The 24,889-nt window shown below is 38.1% G+C and overlaps 1 protein-coding gene across 5 annotated transcripts in view; it reads right to left on the bottom strand.

Moving 5' to 3' along the window:
- Positions 1-24,889, bottom strand: part of eag (ether a go-go) — a 123,590-nt gene that overhangs the window by 38,734 nt on the left and 59,967 nt on the right. For all 5 annotated transcript variants that reach the window (XM_067354862.1, XM_012371938.2, XM_067354863.1 and 2 more), the window contains one exon: positions 21,231-23,412. In XM_067354862.1, the coding sequence (XP_067210963.1) occupies positions 21,231-21,309 (79 nt within the window). In that variant the 5' untranslated portion in view covers positions 21,310-23,412. The remainder of the gene's footprint in view (positions 1-21,230; positions 23,413-24,889) is intronic.

Raw genomic sequence — 24,889 nt, 5'->3', positions numbered from 1 at the left:
TTACGCACGTGGTGATCGTGTCTGGTGGTCGGCAGCAAGTAAGGTCAGACCGACCTTACTTAATCTTGATTTGCACGCGAGTAAACTCTTGCGACCGAAGTTAGATCGGGTCAAGGTGCAGCCGGCGGTATACTTGCATGCGCTTGCAGCTGGTCCTAACATACACAACAGCTGGGTTTTTGCATCGCGCTGTGGACGAGCCTCCGCTCGCGATCGGGTACTTAATTCTTTACGATTTTGCATCAAGATGGACTTGACACGCTGCTTCGTGATAATTCGAGCAAATAAACTTGGATTGATATTTTTAAAAAACTCAATGTTAAAAAAAGCGGTGTATAAAACTAAACTTTCATCTTATGAATAAATGGAAAGTTCATCAAAACTAGTTTTTCAGAATTGAAAAGGAAACACTGACACATGCACATACAAATATATCTTTCGAAAATGTTACTAAATTTTGGAAATCCGAATTCTTTTATTTTTCATCTTTCCTCGTTTATGTTTATATTGCGCCTTTTAAAAATTTTAACGTCCTTCGAACACAATTCGCAAATAAAAAATTGTAATATAATTCTTGAATCTACAATATAATAGCTATAATTTTCATTACTCCAACTTTTATTCACGTTATAATTTATTCGTCGTAAAAAATATTATTACACTGTAAATTTTTTATATGCAATACACCTACACGATACGTCAAAAATGTGAATTCGCTGGATCAAAATGCATCCGTGAAAAAAATATCAATTTTGTACGCAGTTAGTATTCCAGCGTAAAATTTCATAGCACACATTACGATAAAATAAAATTATTTAAAAGGGCAGATTTTTCCCATGTAAATTTGATCAGTTTCTATATAAAAAGCGAATCGATTTAATGTCACGACGCGAAAGGGGCCAATTAAAAACGTCCGATAACATCAATTAAATGACACTCGCTCCTAGAAATGTTTATTCAAGAGTTATCACCGAGTACGTGTCAATATTACTAAACGCTATTCAAATACATGTACGTATATATCATTCCATCAAAGTAGCGCTAACATTATTTATCGACTAATTTGATGATATCAAAAAATGGATTAATATATGACCGTATTTTTTTGCTACTTCATACCACGCTATCTCATTTCGACACGTATTCGCATTGTTACTGCCAGTAAATCAACTTCTCTTTCTCATACAAGGATTTTCTAAAAATCATCGTGACTCGAAAACGTGAAGAGTAATTTTATTGAGAAAAAAAGTGGCTTATTATCATATCTTTTCGCAATGCGTCATAATTATAATGTTTAGTACCGTGATTTGCGCTCTGTGAAATGTTATTAAACATACAGGCCGTATAATTGTGCAAAGCAACACAGTAACACGCAAACCACTGTAATTTGCTATTCTTAGGATATATTCAATATATAATACTGTGAGTACAGATAAAAATTTCTAATAGAATTATACATTTATGTTATTTGGTGTTCATTTAAAATCTTTATATCATATTAATTATTAATTACAAAAGATAACTGACTAATATAAGATGAGATTAATAATATTAAAAATATAATAAAGAAAATTATGTACACGTATAATAGTAAATGTGATATTTAAAGCTGCAGCAAAAATGTTATTTATGTGAAATACGATAGCGTATGATTTACGCTAGGACTTGGAGAGTAACTATATATTTCTTTGCATGAATTATTGCCCGAAACTTGAGAACGAAAGAGACGGTATATATCAGAGTAGCGGCGAACCATACATATTTGATGAGGATTAAGTTCTCCGCGAGATTACGATTTAACCGTCATTTTTGTCAGATTATCTCATTACGCACGTATTATATGAGCCGCATATGAATAAATGAACTTCTGATGTAATAACCTTTCATTACGGTAGGTTGCTTTGCACAACTAATTGACCTTTATATTATTCGGTCTTTATATTATAATCCACAAATAACTAAATATGAATTACTCTATATAAATTCTTTCATATAGAATGGAGATATAGATTATATATAATTTTAAATTAAAAAATATTTTTAGCCACATAACAAGAAATATCTGTAATATCATAAAAATCTCGAAAAGTTTAGTTTATTTAAATATGACATTTTTCTCTCATTTATTTTTAAATAAAAATTGAAACATTTTACTATTTTGTTGAATAAATTTTACGTTTTCACATATAATTCATGTATAAACAAAATGTAATAATGAGACATTTCCCAAATCTCATTCTCAAAACTTCATATAAATGAGAAATAAAAATGTTTCTTTGAAATGCCTTTTTGCGACAATTCTGACACGACATTTCACATAGTTTTTTGTAATTGGATGTCTGACGTGGCGACACAATTTTTCATTGCGCAAAGTGAAAGAAACTCGAAAGCAAGGAGATATTAAGTCGCAAAGCAAAGTCGATCACGTAGCGAAATTGCGGCACCAAATACTTCCACCTCCCTTTGTATCCGGCGTGTTATTACGACGACGGAGCCACATGTCTGCGAATTGCATTGCAGGAATTGAGGCGACGCCCCGCTTCGAGCTCTCTCCCCTACGAGAAATCGAGCTTGCACCCGATTTAATATATCGCGATCATAAAGGAGGTATAGAAACGCGCGACGACGATGGCGTCTGATCGCGGCTACGTGACAGAGCGAAATAAATGCGCGCGATGGAATTCGAGAAAACGGCAATCCTCCTACACGACAAAGCAGGCGGGTCAAGCAGGGTGTCGTTATATTTTTAAGTCGCTCGGGACCAGAATGGATCGAATTTAGAATTCGTACGATTGCTAGTTTTAAATATAATATAAAGTCGCACCAAAAATGAATCTCACAAATTGTGCGCTGAATGAGCATTAAAATCTCTTCGGTTGTGAAAGCCTCATTTATTTATACGTACTCATCAATATGTTATGTGTAAGTAGAAAAATCTATTGATAAAAATTTCTCTTTCTACTTATAAAGCTGCTTATAAATATATTAGTTCAGAAGATAAAATTATCGCGCAAACCATTATTCCTTTCTCAACAATTTCTGACTAATAGGCCCGGGTAGACCACGTTTCTCTCAGCGCTCGCTCGTACATGCATGAGACTAGTCCAGCAAAAAGTACGCCGAATTTGCACGTCTCGTCAACACGAACGGTAAAGCGCTCGTCGTAATTCGTTCATTTTTATTCCAGACGCAACGGTGACGTCGCATCTGCGTGACGTAAATCCCGATTAATCTGCTCTTGCACAGAGAGAAATAGTCTAACAGAGGTGGGACACTTCCGCGCTCGTAGAAAATTAATCTGCTGATTTATTAAACTTCCGAGCGTGAATATATACAACTGTACGGGAGCGACAGCCGAGTCTTCGGAAATGCAAATTTTATGTTCTTCCGGGAGCGACGCGGGCGCAAAGGGACCGCTCGTGAAATGTCGCGGCAATTATAATTCCGAGTCTTCTCCTGTGGTCTCATCTTGTGATCAAGAATTAGTGCCGAGAATGCAAACGAGGCGTTGAGAATGCACGTGACGTGTGTTACTTTTGAGAAGCATTGTACAAGCAACTTTGCCGCATACGTCACATTTTAACATTATTACGTAATTAGTGTAACAATATTATTTTGTAATGCATTTAAACAGTTATAAAAATTCAAATTTATATTTTGAGAAAGACATTGATGACACGACATTTCTATTATATATACAAAAATATAAAATATAACGCCGAATAAAAACGACACCTCCATTTATATGATATTTTCGTGAAATATACTTCGAAATCTGTTTTCAGCAATAATAATCAACGAAGAGAACACTACAGACCAGTACCGCCGAAACTTTATCGTGCAGCCAGCACACAATATACGCGCAGTCAGTTCCCCAGGTAAATATTCATTTTCCTCAGCTTTATTGTGTCGAAACTTAATTAAGTTATACCGCAAACGGCGAGTACACGTTGGAGATGAGTTTGAAAAGTATATCTTTGACGTTGCTATCTGTGCTTCGTCGCAAAGCTGGTTGCTGAATGAAAACGGAGATTTGAGCATCATTTATCCGTGGTACATCTCTCGTTATTTCAAAAATACACAAAATGTATAAAAGATATTAAAGACTACAAACAGCAATAATTGCGATACATAGAAAAAGCTTTTCATCATAATTAAAAAAGATTTTAAAAACTACAGAATTTAGTACAATTAGAGATTGATTTATTTAAAAAAAACATAAGCAAATTAATTTTAATTTTCGGTAAATTAAATTTACATTAATTTCTTAAATTTTCGAAAAAAAAGATTGTTATAAATTCTCTACATTAGAATGCTTTTAATTACAGTTACAATTTTTGTAATTCTTTTTTCAGTTTTGAATATTGCGCGTTTCAGCGCGCATTTCGTGCTGCGTTCCGCTCGATTTTAATCGATTCGATTATATTTCGAGCTTTTAAATTCTACACTTTCCTTGATATAGAGACTTCCATCGCACGCGATGCCATTCCTTTGTGAAGACTTTCCCGAAGGCTTCTCGCGCTTTATCACGGGCGGCATGAGGCACCCTCCCCCCCCCGTGAGCACCTGCCGTCTCCAAACTGCAACGATTATGAGGGATGATTTATCGCCGGGACGCGCGGATCGCGTGTTGTCGTTCGCTTCGTTCGTCTTAATGCGCGTCGGGACGTGAATTCTCCTCGTCAACGTCGACCGCCGTCAAGGCTATCTGCGACGAGCGCGTCGGGACGCCGGTGAACCTTGTACGGATCGCAGAAGCCTGATAAGGCGTGGTCGAAATCAGCGTGGATCTGTACGGCGCTCGGCTATGGCGTGCACAGTCGGTTATTATAACTAAGTTGTCACAACTAATGTAATTACGGCGCGCTACCGATCGCAAATGTAGATAAGCGATCCGGTTGTCCTTCAGAATCATTGCGACCTTAGGAAAAACCCTTCTTCTCACGGAAACAATGAATACTTATAACGCAATATGCAGTCACACACGTCTTCAAGAAGTAATTATATTATTACCTCCAATTATTATATTTCTCTCTTATTATGTATTATTTTCCCAATCATGAGATATCTAGAAAGCAGCTTGTTAGAGCAAATCTTTTTAATAAAAATAAAAATAAAAAATATGGAAAAATGTTACTTAAGTATAACATTGTATCCTTTAAATTTCTTCGCATTTCCAAGAATATGTGAAACATGTACGCGGTCCAAATTATGTATTAATATTAAATTGAATATGGATATCTTTTATAGTTATTTGCCGTCAAACTCGGCCCACGTGTACTATTGCTTGAATAATAAATCCGGTCGTCTGTGATCCCACGGTTTTAAGACCGAGTGTTGTAATATTGTATATGTACGACGAATGTATATTTCAACATCCGACCAGTATACTTTATCCCTTATGCCGTACGCGACAAAGTTTGGATAGCGCTATTTCATGCTTTGCCTCTTTTTTTCAAAATTCTTCGCATATTTGATATGCGTAAATAATTTTTGCCGAAAAGAAGCAAGCTTATATTATTATTTCAGTCGATTATTTCAGAAATGTTTTCAGTTAAAGCACTCGGTCCTTTCGAAAAATTGTAGAGATGCCACGCACGTTTATAACATGCATCGTAATACACAAAACTATTGCATACTCTGCATAATTCATGAAACCATACGAATACCACACGCTTCTGCTTGGATATCGATGTTTTAAGGCAACTGTGCACTCTCTTTTTTCCATTAGGAAGCACCGGGCGATCGGTGGCGGGGCGCTAAAAATTTCAAGAAGAAAGCTGATTTTACGACATGGCGGTGTTATGTACGCGTCCATCGTCTGTTTCGGGGTTTCCTCGGACTATCGCAACGAGTTCAAGGAGAGAGTGCAGGGGAAGCGATCTCGATTTACGTTCGCTGCGGAGACACTGCGGTATCGCGTGTTGCACTGTTGAAAAAAACGATAGTACGGTGAAACGATGGCACACGAACCCGGATTTGAGGATCTCGACAAGTTTGTTAACACTATACACAAACCGCAAGTGTAGCCTGAGCTCTAGTTTACATCGAGTTTGTACAACACCTTGTGGAACTTAGAAGACTCTCATTTAGCGCTAAATTGTGCAGTGAGAATAGCAGTTCAAATACTGTGGAAAGATTTCAAGCGTGAGACAAATTTTAAGTCAATGTACTTTCCTTTGAAATATTCCTCCTTGTTATTAAACAAACTACAAAATTTATAGCGCTCATGTAATTAAACTTGAATGTGAAAGAAACATAGCGTTGGTATTTTAGAATAAATACACATATTGAGAAATGTAAAAATGTTTATAAAATATAAGTTAGAATAAAATAAATAAAATAAATAATAAATATTAAACTCCAAAATTTGGATACATTATTTATTAATTAAAATGTAGTACTATTGTGCTCAATTAATTGCTATTCAAAAAAAATTTAATATAAATATTTGCGAGATGCACGATGAACAATACACGTATTCCTCTTAGATCGCGCGTTTTGCTTGTGTGTTCTTCTTCGCGTGTGTGTTTATGTTCCATCAGTATAAAGTCGACTTCCGTCAGACATAGCTTTTATCACAAATTTCACTCCTTTTCATACACCCTCTGGTTGTCATTCGCACTCGTGCGACGTCGAAAATAGTACGATCCATAGAAGAATTTATGTCAAGTTGGGGGATGATCACCCAGTGATGCCAATAAGTGGTGACATCGACAATCTATTGTATACATCCCCTCCATCTTTTACAATCTTTTATGAGAAGAATTTTACGCAGAAAAGTCGACCTCGCGTTTTATAGAATTTATATTCTATAGAAAATTCTATAGACACAATTCTGAAATGTTATTTCATAAATAATTACGTTGGACCATATGTTCGCAAACGATCGCCTTTATTTCTGTCAATTATAATCAACGTAATATCACGTAATATCACTCGTATATCACGTAATAAAGATATAATATGAAACGTTGGAAAAACCCATTTACAGGCTATTGAAAATATTTTGCGACATTAAAGGCGGCCGGAGAATGTCGGCAAAAGTTAAAATAATGAAGCCGGGAAATTATACACTTTCCGCCGCAAGCACTGTCGCTTTTCGTATACGCTGACCGCGTTCGAGCTAATTTTAAACATTTTCAACATCCTAGCGCCGTAATTTTTAAATATCCACGGAACGAAATTTTTACGCTGGCAAATTTTCGCCAAGCGCGGATAATTGGCCGCTTCCAACGTGGCACTTTGCAATACATTCCAACAAAATTAATTTCGCTATTTGAAGATCTTGTTATTTTCAGAAAATAAATATAAGAAAATTTTAATTTTAATTTTATCAAATTTAATCAAATATATATGTCGACACACAAAGTCGATGATTAACAAAGGTCATTTGAGTAGTAAAAACTGAGTGGTACCGCTAATTGTATCTATTATTGAGTCACTTTTGCTCTGTGAGAGATCAAGAGCTTTTGCGCGGAAAAAGAAGCTCTCATAATTAGTTTCTTGTATCGTGTTCAAATTTGCACAAAGTAAAAAAATCGTTGAAGCAATAGCGAAAAAATTTTTAATTTCACACTCGTAATAATTTCGTGCATAACTTTTATCGCCAATGTCGAAAAAGATAAAAGTGTGATTACATTAATAATTAGATTGAGTAATCTACAATTTAATGTGAGTAAGAATACAAAGTTTATTAAATTATATATTTTAACAAACAAATATTTCTATTTTTGCAAACTATATAAGTTTATTTATACGTGTATATTATTATACTTACGTGAAGGTTACGGTAAAAATGTTCTTTAGAAGAAAACTCTGGGAAAAAGTTTTATTATTTATGATACTCCGCGTTGTTGAGTAACATTGAACACAAAGTTATTGCGAATCGAGTTTTGCAAATTTATGGTTCCGTCAATTATTCACCTGAGTAACCCAGGTTCGATGTCGCGCAAGATAGATTCTGTTCTCGTTTCGAGTATTCTCGATGCAAATTTAAACTCTCCCTTGCTGTTTTCGTGCGAGCGCGCGCACACACACATACACATACAGATGCACACATAAGAAACAGTATGCCGTTAGCCCCTCTCACCTAGATTTTCGATGTGCGTCTTCCGTTTCTTCTTCTTCCGCGTCTATTTTTAGATTTTTATCTTTGCTTAACGACGCTTTTCCCCTTCGAGTTTTTCCTAACAAATCTTTACGTACGTTTCACGTAAATTTTTGCAGTTAAAAAATTTCAATGCAAAAACAATGATAAATGTACAACAATCCATTTTTTAATCACTCTTTTAGATCTCTAGAACGAATTTTAATTTTAAGTTTAATATCAAAAATGGATTTTGTGCGTACTGCATATTTTTAATGCAAATAAAAACATTAACTTGTATTAAGCTTACGCGGTTCACGTCCATTAAATATAAATTCACAAAATGGAAATACATTTTCCTGATATTCGTCTGAATACCGAAAGTTACTGTGGCATCAACAATTCACAACTGTTCGAGCGATATGTAACTTTAACATTTACCGCATTCGAAATACGGTATTTTAAGGCGCTATTATAAAGTTTTTCTCTGCAAAATGAAGAAAAACTCACGGAATAAAAACAAAAACGGCAGGCGCACAGCGAATTCGCATTGTGTATGCATGACGGTGTAGCGCGCACTTTCGTTCGCTGCGTATATTCGTAGATTTGACCCAATGACCCAGAGCAGTGTCGAAACGCGCGACGGAAGTAACGTGGCGGCGAATCACCTCCGGCGTTCTCGCCCCGAACTTGTTCCGATCTTCAGGCAAATTACTATCGACGCGCTATCGACCCATCGAGATTACAAATTCTTGTTATGCGCGCTTTTACGACTTTGCGATTCGTTCGATTCCTGCGATCGTGCAGCAAATGTCGCGCGAAAATTTACTTCTATTACTTGCCGAGATATCTTTATATATGCAAATTGCGCACCCGACGTCCCTGATTTCTCGCAGTTAGCGAGATTGCTGTGACAACTCGTAAAGATTTCTGCACACAAATATGTCAGATAATCTACAAAATGCAATATGCAAACATGTGAAATTTTTTTAAAACAATTGTTAAAACATATTTCGTAATTTTAGGTATTCTTTTAGTTAAACAAAATCAAGATGCATAATCTCTACAAAACGTAATAAATTTTCAATAATTAAATCTTCAAAATAAAAAGTAAGAGAATTAATATTTCTTGCAAAAACCCAAATTTGTTAATATTTCTCGCTTCAAATGTACAGAGAGTGAATGTAGAAACGCGTGTTAATTATAATGTAATTAAGAGGAGTTGGAGAAATCTCTCAGATCTTGGGAAAAAAAGAAAGCTCTTTCCATCCCTGTTGCGCTTTAAATGAAATTGGTCATTTGGTCAGAAATTAAATAGAACGGTCGACGTCGTTTATCTTAAAGTCCTTTTTATTGTTTTCAACAGTGTTTGAAGAAATTCAACACGCGGAGTACTGTTCAATATGTAGTGGATTAACGGGACAATTAACAATTCATTCATAATAAATTGTAATTTGTGTTGACAATTGCCGGCGCCGAACTATTTATCACCGCCGACTGTATTCTTCATTAAATAAGGGATCTATTTCACAGATAGGGGTGAATTAACGTCTGCGTGTTGCCACGTCAGGTGACTGAACATTTAGAGCGATCTGCGACACACGGGCGCGACTGTCGCACCCTCTCGCTACCCATCCCCGTCGCACTACCCCGAAATTTACATAGCGAAAACGGCGGGAATAACAGGTGCGGATTAGTGAGAAGCGACACTCCAGAGACGGTAATGTCGAACAGTCAGACACGTTCAAATAACGGGTGTCGGCTAAAGATGTAAAACATTGCAGGCCAAACAATGTGTAATCCAAAAATAAGAGTATAATGAAAATTTTTGCTTATTATAAAAGTATAGAAACTATATACTGATAAAAAATCTTCTTTATTTAGATTGTTTTGCATTTCCTACAGCAATGTCTTGGACATAAATTCTTTACCTTGTCAGACTCTTATCTTTATTAGTTGTTAGATAAAGATAAGAGTCTAAGAACTTCTGCTACCAGTTTACACTCTTAAAACAAATTTAATTGAGATTACTTAATTTCCGTAATTATATTTTTTACATCGATAACGATTCGTTCACGTCCAGAAATTTGTCACGAACGATTGATGATTGACGTTGGACGTAGCGTACATTGACAGGGATCGTCAATACTTAGATTGACAATAAATATCGATCGTCCGAAGGCGCTGTTAGAGCATCGAGGGCCGTCGACTCGTAGCTACTTTGTACCCCTTTCATTCTCGTCGTTCACCTCGCTTCACCCTCTCCTCTCCCTCACTTTCCCTCTGCGCCTCTCTCTTGCTTTCTCTTCGCCGTTTCTTTTCACTCTCCAGCTTCTCTCGTACTCGGGGCGGCCGCACTCTTTCTAAAAATAGGCGCGCATCGAATAACGAGCCGGGGGCGGCGACGGCCGCGGCGTCGGTGGCGGCGGCGGTGGCGGCGGCCGCTAGGGTTGAAGTTTGCATTGTGAACGCGTATACATGACTACTAGTATCCCCACCTTCTCCCCACCCCGGATGTAACCGTAGATTTGACCCAATGACCCAGCGGACGGACCCGAAATGCTACGGAAACGCCCGAACCCTCGACCCCGGCTTCACCCTTATCCTCTCTCTCTCTCTCTCCGAGCCACCCTTTCGCGTTCAACCCCTTTGTTCCGGTCTCCCATCCCATCAACCGATAGTGGCGCGCCTCCCCCGCTAACCCTGATGATCGACTATGCACGTAGGTATAAATATTTTGTTGTTGTGTATCTGTCGCGGGCGCGAGTGTCTAATGGAGCGGCATAATATGCGACGCCGTAATGCGCCATCGGCGAATGATACCTGCGTTACTTCGGCGGCATACCACAATGATTAATCTTTGCGGCCGTTTTCGGGATAATCAGAGTGAGCGGGCCGTTATAATGTATCGCGAGATTATACGCGGAAGCCGCGTTATGCGAGCACGTCACCGCTGCTCGCATACCGGGGTCCGCCGAATCCCCCTATGGATTCTCGGGATATCTTCGACGCAATTAGGCGAATCCGTATGACTTGCCAATAATATTAAACGGCGCGAGGCAAGCATGTGTCTCGATGTGTCGCTTGGGGATGAATATACACTGTTTGTCAAAAAAATCGACGCACTGCAAAGCGAGCTTTCCCATCCAGTGAAGCTTTACATGTGCTGTGTAGATAAGGAGATAAAAAATTGGCAACAATATCACAGTACAAGAGAACTTATTCGAGAAAATCTCTGTGTCTTATATAAATGTCAGAGTAATATTTTGTAAAACCAAATATCAGACATCTAGAATAATTTTTTCGGAGCGTGTGGATTCTTTTGATAGAAAATGTATATGTCGAAATAAAATCTTTGATAATTTTGATAAAAAATTTAAATGTAATTGAAGATTCCTTATCAATTCTTTAAATTATACATATAAGTAGAAAATTTGAATTTTTGTTCAACTCAAAATTCATGAAAAATCCAATCGGCAAATTTCCTATCAGTAAACATTATGCAATCTATGATGTTTATTTACGCGATGGACGCAGAAATAGCAAAGTCTAGATCTCGATATACAGTTCACATGCATCGCGAGGTTAATGTAAAGATTTCTAGGTCTCGTGTGCATTATTAGGTGGTATTGCCGGTAATAATGCTAGCGAATCTTTCTTTCAGGCGATGTTGAATTACGATCGTTTGCAGAGTGTGAAGTATATAAAAACGTCAACTATGCTATAATGAACTGTATGTCGCGAACACGTCCGTGAACATTACGTAAAGTGCGAAACATGTGTTCGCGATACAGTTCAGCCCCGGCTACTCCTTGGATCTTTTTCCTCGATCGATTCGTAAAACTAAGCGGGGCATAGATAGAAAGCCGAAACCAGTGTAAATACACTCGCGGCAACGCAAACTGTATTGCGCGATACGGTAGCAATATATATCAAGCTCATACGCTATGTTCCGTTGTTGCACGATATATAAGCACCATATATCTGGCGAGATACATACATACTAAATACACACAAGACACATTCGCCGCGACGGCCTATGTCGCCTCTTTACTCTCGGCACTTTTCCAAGCAACGGTAAGCGAGGAGGTATCTCAAGACCTTTCAGTTGTGCAGAAAAAGTGGCCGGACAAAGTGACAAAAACTTTGCTGTTACGTTTAAATTCGCGCCGCTCGGCGAGACGCGATATTTAGACGCATAATAAGATTAAATTGAATTATTCATTTAATCCTAACATGCAAAGAATGTAACCGCATAAGTACATTCACTAAACTCCGGACTTTTTCGTTACGATCCTGTATTGTTTTACACCTAAATTTATTCGCAGGAAAACCTATAAAAAACTATGCGTTTTAGTTAAAATTATTATTGCATCTAAATTGTGTATTGCGCATACATTGTATCGCTTCGTTCAATTATTTATGTGTTTGTATTCCTGTACATTAATAATAATAAACATACTACAATCAGTATGACAAATTTATAGGTTTCATCTTGTATCATAATCTAAAATTTATTAGAGGAAATCGCGGAGATAAATTTCAGTTGTCCGATAAATAATTTCAACAAAAATGAGTGCGACAATTAACGAAAAATATTACGCGGAAACAGGTTGTTTCAAAACGCACGTTTGCGTAATTGTCCATTCTTTTTTTGTGTGTTTTGTTATATATTTTATTCTCAGCACACGCTACATTATCTCAGCCGTTATTCTGCACGCGGGCATTCCCTAGATGTGATCTTCTCTCAGGGGTAAAGACCTCGCTCTCATGCGCTTTGAGCGGACAACGATAGCATCAGAAAAAGTGTGGAATAGCACGTAAGTATTCTAGTGTCATCTGCGTCGGCTTTACTCGCTCGAAATGTGATTTTCTATTAAGGCAAGTAGATCTATATTTACTGAACTAACAATTATTCAATTCAATTTATATTTGGCCGCGTTATCGATATCGGCGATACATTTTAGCAGAGTGTCTCGATAAGTTACCGCTAAAAATATCAAGATTTTCTCAAAATTTTCTTTTTGCAGCAGCACAACCAAGCACCTTTCGCGGAAATGTCACGCGGACTCCGTAAATTTATAATCCAGACGGTTAAAAACGAGACGTCATTTATCATGCAGCGCGCATCTCGGCGATGCTTCTCGAGTTACGATATTCACCTGCTTTATCACGCTTAATTTAGGAACGGCAAAAATTATAATGTACGACATTTTTTCGCAGATCGTTACTCTTTTGTGTCGTAATCCACACTTGACGGAACACTTTTAACTAATCATAGCTGGATTTAGAGTGGTTCTACGCAATCGTGTCTAAAAAATGACTTCATGAGTCACTGAAGTTACAGATTCATTTCGCAGAAGAAAATACACCAAACAAAGAAAGTGACTTTTAACATTATAGTAAAATCTCTGACTACTAGCGTTTTGAATGAATCTTTGAATCAAACACAATTTTTAATTAAATGCACTAATTAGTTGCCGCCAGTAATCGAGTATATTTTCTATCATCCTTACAGCATTAAAAATGCTGACACATTAAGATTCTGCGAAAGCGCTATACAAAACAAACTTTATTTTATCGCTAAAATTTAATTTTACTAGTGTCATTATTCATTTTGCACGTTAAAGTTCCGATAAAATACATAATAGCGAATAAAGTAATCCGAGAGAAAGAGACTTTGTGTAAACTAATTAAAATTTATATCAAAAGATTTTACTAACAAAATAAAATTAATTTAATATTATTTAAAAATATATTTAAATATTATTATCAAAAAATTTACATTCAAATATTTTAAAATATTATTTAGAAAAGGTGTAATAGCATCTTTGATTGGCACATTTATAATTTTCCTGTCCTGTAAAATTTGTTCGAGCGCGAAAAGTTGCTGCTGTTGCGTAGCGAGTAAAACAATCTCGCATATATAATTCAACCAAATTCTACGATGCATATCCCGATTTTAATGACTCTGCAAAACGTTGTAATAATTATGCCTGCTAAATTTATTAAAAGACAATAAATTTGAAATTAACTTTTTAGTAAAGATATGACATGTGAAAATTCATACTTAAAAAAAAAAAACACAAAAATTTACAATAATTTACATTTTCAAGTCAATTTTATATTTTAAAATTATAAATATTTAAACATGTTATATTTATATAAAATATCTTATAAAAGATACATATATTTTTTTAAACATTTGAATGTAAACGTGCTTTGAATTTTGCCACTTAAATAAAATAGCATTCTATATCACCTGACAAATAGCAGAAGTTATATAACTTACAATATTTCGCGCCTGTCCACTGTCTGCCTTATATCTCGTAAAAAAAGTTTCTTTGCAGAGTTACTTTATAACATATAACAAGTGACGTCCCTTTTTTTCCCTCAACACGTCGAACTTTTGTACTAGTTCCACGATGAAAGACTCGCGTGTAAACTTTCGTCAAAATAAACGGCAAAATTTACAAGACGGATGAAATAGTTTATTTCACCACTTTCGATGAGACTACATAAGTTGATAGCTTGTCTGTGCAAATCTCATATTTTCTTATATTTACGAAAAAGAACAAAACAAAATCTTGTTAAAGTTAGACACCTTCGCAATGATATTAAGTCTTTCCTTATTCAGCTGTAAATTTATGTTAACTTTGTAATAAAATTATCAAATCTTTTACATTTTGAACGAAAAGTTATATTAACTGTCGAGGTATATAAAGTTCATACGTCAATGTAATATAATCTCTCCTGTTCTCCGTTTTATTTACCGTGAAATATATGATCAAGCCTTCGGGAGATTTATGCAGATCCTACACATGTGTGGCGCGCATAGAGTCCTTCTCATTTCTCGCCTAATATCCGGACAAATAAAACGAAATCGCATGAACTTTTGCAGACATCGACGACCGTAAATTCGCTCCTTTTGCAAAACTTACTGGCAAATGCAGCAGTTTTCATCACATTACTCGAATACTTTTACTTTCAGTAGAAAAGGAATGCAAGATCCATTATTGTGTATAGTGTTAAAAGTTTAGTTTCACATCATTATCTCTCTTATTTTTATTTCAACTATAAGATCTAATCGTAATTATTCAAGCTGTCATCTTTCGGTTTTGCATCTTTCACTTAATGTAACGCTCTTATTTATTCACCAGAATTTTATATCAAAGTTGAATAAAATAGCACATATATAGCTCGCCTGGATTTTTTTCTCTGCGGTTTTCCTAAAAATTTTATGTTGCAGCATTTTGGATAAAATATCGGAAATAACGCGCGAGTAAGCTATGGGATGACCTATTTTCCTTTTCCTACCGCAAAATAATTTCCTCTTTTGATCACTCATTACGCATAACAAAGTACATATTCGTGCCAATGATGCGTAGCCCTCTTGTTCCTTCCCTCTCCGAGATTGTGTGGCGAAAGGTAATTTTCCTGACGGGAAAAGCGCGGCATTTATTCTACCATATATTTCCCCGCAAAACATTTCTCGCTATCTGATATTCGGTGGGCGCCGGAATCTCCTTCGGTTGAAATGGAATAATATTAATCGTCTCAAGCATCGCGCGCACGAAACGATACGATATGCTCGTGCTGACCCTGAGAAAAATGTTTTCAAGGCCGAAGAATAAAAAACAGGTTGGCAAGTTATATCTTGGAATCGATGTTCGCGCGCGGGGGGCAAGCCCATGAACTAAAGGAAGTTATAGTAGGTCAAGCGTAAAAGCGCAACTTAGACTAAAATATGGAGTGTTTCGATATTCGGAGTGTAGAATAAAATAATTTATGCCGCAGGCGTATACTTAGTATAATTAATCCCGCGTTAAAATAATAATTTCAGCCTGAACATGTGATAAATATTTTTTTAAACACGCACTCGTTCAGCGGCTCGTTATAATAGTTATATAGAATGTCTCGCGACATCGTATGTCTCGTCAATTGAAAGAATTACACTAATATTCTTATTCTTCAATAAAGAAAAAAAGCTAGAAGAACTAAAAACGCGAATGTTGGAGTGCAAAAAATATTATAAATTAATACACAATAATTACAAAAAATTCTTATTCTCATTCTTACAGTCTTATTTATACTTTTATTATCGATTTATTATTTGTAAAAAACACAATCTAAACTGTAATAGACAAAAATGTTATATTGAATTAAATTTAGAAAAAAATTGCGAACCACTTTTTCAATTAGCGGTAATTTATATTACCGTGATAGATGCGTAAGCAATCTATCATTGATCCCTCGCTTCAATTTGGCAACTTAACTAACTGGAAATTGAATCCGCGAACTTTCATAGAAATAGCAACACAGCTGGGCTTATCAAGTTTAACTACTAGCTCGATACACAACTTCTTACCGTTAAATAAGCAACGCAACAAATGTTATCAATACTTTCATGTAATTAATACTCACAATTAGAGAGATATTTAATAAATAAATAACATTGTAATTATTTCAGTGTTATAATTATTTGAAATAATTTTGAAATATTTTGAATAATTCAAAACTATTAATTAAATAAAATGGCTATTATCAGAAGTGCGTAATCTACGTAAATAAACAATTCGACGAGAATCATGTAATTCAAATTTTTGTTCCAATAAAACTTCATTTGCAACTTTTATTAATTAATATAGTGGGATTTCTCTCTCTTTCTCTCTTTCTCTCCCCCCCCCCCCCCCCCATCTCCATTACTATCGGTTTTGGAATATTAGAGCACATGCGTTTAATAAAATTGTCATCGCACAATGGTTTATTTAATACCGTATGTTAAATGTCCGCAAGCAATGCAATTTTCCGGTAATAAACTTTTTTCAAAAAAAAAAGAAAACAAAAAACAAATATTCTGTCGATATAAATTGTAATTAAAAAAAAATATAATATATCTTTGATTACAAAATACGCACTATGGATTCTCTTCGTAAATTTCGCCGACTGGAGAATAAATCGTAGACAGAAGCATGGATAAGCACAAAATATACCGATTTCGCTTTTAATTCCATCCTAATACTCGCAATATTAAAGTCGCGTGAAAGAAAATTCGTCGATTCATCGTTTTGTCAAAATTCTCATCGACCGTACTTGAAGAAGAAAGAAGAAATCTGTCGCAATGGTCCAACTTTTGAATTGGAAGTTTCTGAAGATTCATTCTTTTTTGCGTCGGTTTGTAAGAACTCGGATTGAATGGAAATACGCTTTTTCTTTTAATACGCAAGAAGAACGACATTTCTGCGTCGTGTCATCTGAAATTGAAAGAGAAGATACATAATCCCCCGGAGTTGGAATAACTAAAGAGGTTTCGCGCAGTTTCAAAGTTTTTTAAGAAAATTACTGGGGCGAAAATTTCCTGTCAACTCAAAAAAACGATGCATAAAATAACGTACATGTGTAAGTAGCAATATTATTTCGACATTTTTTGCAACACAATTAACATTTATAAAAAAATTTAATTCTTAATCATAATAAATATTTTCTTTACTTCATTAATAATTATTGCTATCTATTATTAGAGATCTATTCTTAGAGATATTCAATGTCTCGAACTATAGATCGTTCAACTACGTTAGACATAATGTAAGCGCTTCGCAGATATGCAATCCTACGGCATGATAATAGAACTTAAGACGGTTAATAACAATGAAGATCGATGAAGAATAGTAAATTTCCTTTATTTATAACCAAGTATGCAAACGTAAAAACGGCACTATAAACTCGCTGCATATGGTTAAATATAGATGGCACATGGCACGTTTTTCCAACTTTCCCCGAGTTTCAAAGCTGCAAGGCTTGTAACAAGTAAAACACGGTAACTGAACTCGGTCGTCTGTCGCAACCTCTCAGCCATACTTCACCTCTATAAATTCTCATAATAAGATCCTATCGCTTAACAGTTCCATCTATCTTTGCCCATCACTAGTCTGCATACAGCGAAATTACAAGCGTCGCAACAATTTTCAAAGTTTACTTTTCGTGCTTGTTGAAATAAAATGGAATATAATGGGTTTCAAAAGGAAATTAATGGAATCAACCGGAAACAATTTGGGTGAATGATGGAGTTATAGCAGTTGAATTAATTCACGATTGGTCGCCGTCGATGTCGCATTGACGTGTCGTGAATATCTTATGAAAATTACAAACCCTGCGGGCGTTCACTAGCAGTGAGCATAACGCAAAGGGACCAGTATAATGCATAAAATAAAAATAATATATGTAATAAAAAAATTTTATTAAATCTAATTATTACTTTTTTATACACAAACGTTTAATTTCTCTCATATAAAAATTACTCTCGTAGCAAATAAGTTTCTAATATTCAGAAGCCGGAAAGAAACTCTTTTCATGTAAATGTAATGTGTAATATTCAACTTGAAATAATAATATACAGCATCGATCAATCAGACCATTTTAATACATCAAATTAGTGCAATTTTTTCTATCAAGAAAATCACTAAAAACCAATTTTACAATATAGAGACGCCTCTAAAAATTCTCCACTGGTGATTCTCCAATATCTACAAAAAGCTGGTTAAAAAAGGAAAAAGCTTGTGCACGATCTAATATACAATACGCGATACACATCATATTGACGCATCGGTCACCACCCCTCGTTCTATGCGACGGCATGAAAACGTTTCGCGTACAGTGTTTATCGACAGGTACCTGGCGTCGGTTTGACTAACGGGTGCACGATAGACGGTTCAAGCCCCGGCACGGTTTGTGTATCGTGAACGCGGACTATTTCCACGGCCGATGATTTTCAATCACGATAATGCATCAAAGGTATACGCGCGCGCGAACGCGCCTGTCGTCAATACGTTCCACTCGTCGTATTCGCGCGAGCGTCCGCGAATCACCAGCTCTGTGTAATTTACTTCCGGAACAGTGGCTCGTCGAAAATATCAGCTGTGTCGTTGTCGCTAATAATTCTCCCTATCGGATATCTGCTATTGCATTATTACCGCGCCGCGCCGCTGCGTCACCGCTATTAATGATGCATAATCGTTTTACTTTTATCTTAATTACAATCGAGGGTGTCACGATTGACGCCGGATCGAAATTCAATGTAAATCTCTTGAATACCGAGTAATCCTTTCGTAAAGGTTGATAGCCAAAAGTGATGACTTTATACGCCACGTAATATCCTTTTTTTCTCCGTCATGCAAAACAGTTTCCGAGGGGAGGAACGAAATCTGAATAAATCTACGTCATTTTCCCCGGAGTATCGTCACGCAATGCGCAAGCTGACATCGCGAGGGGGGATACAAAAAGAGGCGTACCGACAGCACCGTGTCTGCGTGCCGCGTGTGCACGGCAAATCGATATGATTTATTATTCTTGTGGAGAAGCCGCAGGGAAGATTTCAATCTTCCATGTCAAAGAAAATTTAAGAGGCTCCGCAGCCTCCGCAAAAAGGGGTTTTTCCCAATATTCCGTGTAAACATGACGAACGTCGTCGGGAGTTGTAGAAATTTCGCTGGAGAAAGCTTCGCGTGCCTCCATCTCAGCGATGGCCAGCGGATAAGAAGCCCCCTTTTACACACTCTCACGATATACTATAATTCTTCTATAATTCCCCCATTATTACATAGGTGGTCGTAACTTCTCGCCGCGTTACGTCTAAATCGCCTCGTTTAGCCGTCTGCTACAACTTTCGGGTCAAAATGATCCCGGACACGCGCTGTATAATTTCCTCATTGCGTTGACTTATTCAGAGCTTTATTCCGTTTGTTACATTGAGCACTGAACAAATGATGTAAAATTATAGCTTGAGTTATATCGCCTATAACTTTTTTCAGATCGAACATGAGAATTACGTATTTTGAAAAAAATAAATAAATAAACGATAAAAAAGAGTAAAAAAAAGGGGAGATTAATGTATTTTTTCTGACAACACAATCGCGCTGCGGTCGCGCTGTTACGGATGATTTATTGCATTTATTCGCTCACCAAGGTGTGTTACCGGTGGGAGCGATAAGAACAAAATCACAAGCGACGAGCGTAATTTGAACCATTATTCTGAACTTTTAATTAGCTTGGAATTAAAACTTTGGTCGCGGAGATCCATCGACCGCTATTAACCGCTGCTTGAGACGTAACGGTGCTTGAGACGTACTCGTGCGCTTGGAGATATCACTTGTACGCGACACCTCGGGCATACCTGACATTCGCCTTCACAGAAAATCAAGCAAGTCAAGATAAAATATATAATCGAGCGAGTTCGCCTTCATTTGCGATCCGCACGACTGCCGTTGCTATTTTCGAACGTATATGAATATAGGGAATTCCGGCAGATTCCGGAAATTCAAGGCATTCCAATTAGGAAAATCGATATCGAATTACATGCTTGATTTAGCCCTTCCATAACTGCCAAAGAGTTTATTTATGATGCACGAGTCTGCAGTGCAGTGATATTTCCTAGGAAATATTACTGTACGCCGTAAAACTCGCGCGCGACAATAACAAATTCATTATCGATTCGCTAATCACGCAACAATGCAAAATTATAATATGCAGAATATTGATTTGCATAATTAATAATTAATAATTTCTCTCCCTAATAAATAAACACAACGAACGCATTAATTTATATTAGCTCGCGGAGATCGTCGCTGCAGGTGTAATAAATCAATTTACCAAATTGATTGAGATTGAGACCGGACCGAAAGTTTCTCATTATAGGAAATAACCAAGTTTCGCGCGTCTACTTCTTCATTCTAACGCGATCGCCAATTGCAAATTAAAAAGTTCTACACGACAATTTCCTATAGTCATTACGGCCTTCTACGGGCCATCTCTTGCGTATTATTTTTTAACGACTCTGCTTAATTTAGAGTCGATTCTCTCAGAATCTCATTTATCGCAGCTTTCCAATTTGTCTAAGCGTATACATTTCTGTAACTAAATTTCAAAGTCCATTAAATTCTACCTCTAAAATTGACTCGAGAATATTTCGTCCGCTTGAGAATCAATTCGCGAAGAGCCTGCGTTTTTCAATTATAGCGTGAAAATGATTAATACCTTGATATTTTCGGTGACGAGCGTCTAATAAATTTGCCAAATAATCCATCATTATTTGGAGATACCTCCTCCGAAATTAGATGAAGACAATATAAAAAAAGTAAAAACTCACGTTGACTGCTACTGCGACGTATGATGTTCTCCAGGAACGTGTTCTGGGGGGCTACCAGGCCCCTGCGACCCCCTGGCATCCTTTCTTCGTTGAATGGTCCCGGATCCTGGTCGCTGCGGTGGCTATCAGGATCTCGGCCAGCCTGTGCCGGCTAGGATGATCTCAAGCCGCCCGCGACACATGACGAAGATCTTTCGTATCTTCCTTCCCCCTTCTCCTCTTGCTGCTCTTTCACCGGTATAACTCACCTCTCAGGTATCTCTCTCGGTAACGCGCGATCCAAAAACAACGACACACCTCACGACGCACACGGAATCGTTCGCGATGTCGCTCGTACGCGGCGATCCACCATGGCGATTCATTAGACCAATACCGGTGTACGATGCACGCAAAATCGACAAACAATCGAGCACCAGCACTCGCCCGGGACAAGTCCGGCACGGTTTCGACAAAGCGATTTTCGTGCAATCAACAACAAGTGGCTCTCGAAAGCGAGCGTTTCAGTTTTCGGAGGAATTTCACTCAAAGCACTTTATTATTTATGGCACTTGGGGTAAGTTTCGTTTAGGTTTTTGGCGATCCGGTTTCAACGTCGAGAATTATCGCGACGCCTCGATCTGATCGCTCATCGATCCGAGCAACTTCTGGCGGGTGAAGTAACGAAAAACATAAAAGGCCGCGAGTTTCTTCTTGTTGAGAGACTCCTCTCGCCGTGGATTCTCGTGCCGTTTATCACTGTTCTCGCTCCCCATTAGACAGCCAAGTCGAGCGGGGGATACAGAAAAGCTTTCGTCGACAATTCTCCGCTAAACGATGTCGGGGTTTGGGATCGACGACTTCTTTCGTCATCTGAACGACGTCTCCCTTCCAGACATCATCGCGGCAGCTCGGGATGGGACAGCTTTGTGAATCGACGATCCCCTCGACGACGACGAAAAGGAGCGGTAGATGGTCTCAAGTATGGCCGGCACGGAAAATTCTTTTACCGGTTCGTCCGGAAAAATTGACACGTGTCCGACACGTGTAACTGTTTGCACGGCCGACAGTCGATGAAAGGCGAAAAGCGATCGATAGATTATCGGAGATCGTTTCTCGAGATCTACGAGCCGGTTTATCCAGCTCCGCCGAATCGATTTTACGAATCGGATTGACGGTCCACCCGGGAGGCCGGCGGTGCTCGACTCGAGGATTAGTTCGTTTATCGACCCAGGAGACCGCTCGACATTGGTGGCGACCGGCGTTCTATTGCTGCAGCTGTTTATCGATGGTCCACCTGGCTCTTCGAGGACCCTCGAGCGTGCTTCGAATTCGCTTGTCGATTCGTATGCCCGGTACTCGTCCGGAATTCCAACTACACGTGCCAACCGGCCGCGCACGCTCGATTCGGCCAACTCGTTTATCGACTTTCCTAATCTCGCGCCGAAGACGCCGGCCGGCGTTGTCGACCGCGATCTATTGACCGATCCAGCCGTCGGTCGTTCGCGGACGCGCGATTCGCCGAATTCGTCCCGAATAAATGTCGACCGGAAGAGCCCGACAATCCAGCCGTCGTGGGAGAGGAGGAGGAGGATGATCGATCGGAATGCGGCGCCGATCGATCCGCCTGGCCGTCGTCTCTCGAGAATGATTACGTGCGTTGTTGGCGATCGCAGTGACCGAGACGAGCCCCACGTCTCCTTATCCGCGCGTCCAAGGCGTCGATGGGCCCGAGTCCTCGACGTTGCTCCCGGTAGTGTCGTCGGACGATGGCGGATGATCCACGACCGATGACCCATCTAACCGCAGTCCTTCCAAGTAATCGCTCGCGCGGCGACGGTGACGTACTCGCGACGACGACGACGACAAGTGACGTGACGACTGCGCCGTTGTATCCGTAACGTCGTTCTCCACATCCTCGGCGTCCTCCTCGGCGTCCGTACAGGCGGTACCCGCGGAGGAGGACATCCCTCGGGAGAGATGGGCCGGATATGGGGCGTCGGCTGCCGACAATCACATCATCATTTTCGGTAAGCGTGCTATCTCGCGGATGAGAAGCACCGCGACTTGATCACGCGATCCTCGTCCTTCGACAGGTTGTCGCGTTTTCTAGTGCAACGTCTTATGATTGCTGGTTCCTTGTCCAATGAAATCTTCCTTGAGCGATTGATGAGCGAACGGGCCGGGCGACGAAAACGATCGAGCGCTGTAAACAAAAAAACAAATTCCGTGTAAAAGAAATAGTAATCTCGAGATTTAGTATATAAGTTTGCAGAATTATATACATTTTTATCGCAATATTAATGGATTTTTTACGATGTAAATAGCTGTACGTAGTATTTTGTTACGATGTATGCGACTGTATTTCGGGTGAAGACGACTTTTAAAAGCGTATCGCATTAGAACTGTAATTTTATTTGTGGCATTTGATTTTCCAATCCGTCGAGTTCAGCGCTCCAAAGAAACTCGATTCGCGAAAGTCGGCTTCATGCAGTTTGCCGATTGTCCTGAATAATACGACTCGTCTCGCGCCGGAAGAAATATAGCAGCCGCGGTCGAAGTTTTAATGTCATTCGAGAAACTTCCTGATTCGTGGTTTTATCATTCGTGTGCGGGCACTGCATCGTTGCTGCACCGTTTACCCCCGTGCCAAAAATAGCAACTTTGCAATGCCTAGAACCGGTTATGAACTCGGAAACGAGATGTTTACAAACACGTATATCGTCCTGCGGGACCGATGAACTCTCTATTTCACATCGACACGCTCGGAGCGGGCGTGGTCGATCGCGTCCTATCATAGAGAATATATAGAACATGTGATATGACATGTCCGCCGTGTCGTGACATTTATATAGCTTTGCATATGAATCTAGTATGTCCAATTAGAGCTCCATATGTATATTGTAAAATTGTTTCTTGCGCGATAATAAAGATACATTTCGTCTCATATTAATTAATTTAAATAGATCAGCGTTATTATTTCAGGTTTTAACAAGTTTAAGTGAAATATGTTTATTTTTTTCACACAAATGTTATGTATGCATCGAGAATTATGTAGCATCAAAGGATTAAAGGATTAAAGTTTGTTTGATCATTTTGGAGCTTCCCTCTATTTCAACTTTTCGATTAGCATTAACTGCACCTGCGCTCGAACTATGAATATCGTGTTAAAGAGTACTTAGAGAGAGAGCTGACTGACCTCTAACTACTTCGGATATATATATATATATATATGTATATATATATATATATATATAATAAATATCGAGGGTTGCAGTCATGGACATGGCGGTTAAGATAGAGGCAACAAACGGGATCGCTCAATATAGACTCGCGATTCGATTGCAGACTATTACGGGTGTTATTTTAGCTCCGAGCGAGGAGCATCGTGATAAAGTTTGCCACGTAATCTATCAAGTCCAACATATTTCTAGTCGAATTGCCTTGAAGTGAAATAACGTCACTAGAAATGCATTGCAATCGATTTTTTTTCACAAAGAATATTTTGTAAATATCTATAATTGAGAGCATAGCGTGCGCGCGAGAGAGAAACGCATTATAATAAAATACACGGACAATTCAATTGTGTTGATTATAATTTTAAATTACAGCAATTATTATTATAGTACGACAAGGTTGCTTTCTTTCGAGCGTGTATATTATATACGCCTGCTCCTCCATGT

Source organism: Linepithema humile, chromosome 5 (assembly GCF_040581485.1).
Source record: "Linepithema humile isolate Giens D197 chromosome 5, Lhum_UNIL_v1.0, whole genome shotgun sequence".
NCBI lineage: Eukaryota > Metazoa > Arthropoda > Insecta > Hymenoptera > Formicidae > Linepithema > Linepithema humile.
The sequence above is the reverse complement of the archived record's forward strand: the minus strand, read 5'-3'. Positions and strand labels throughout refer to the sequence as shown.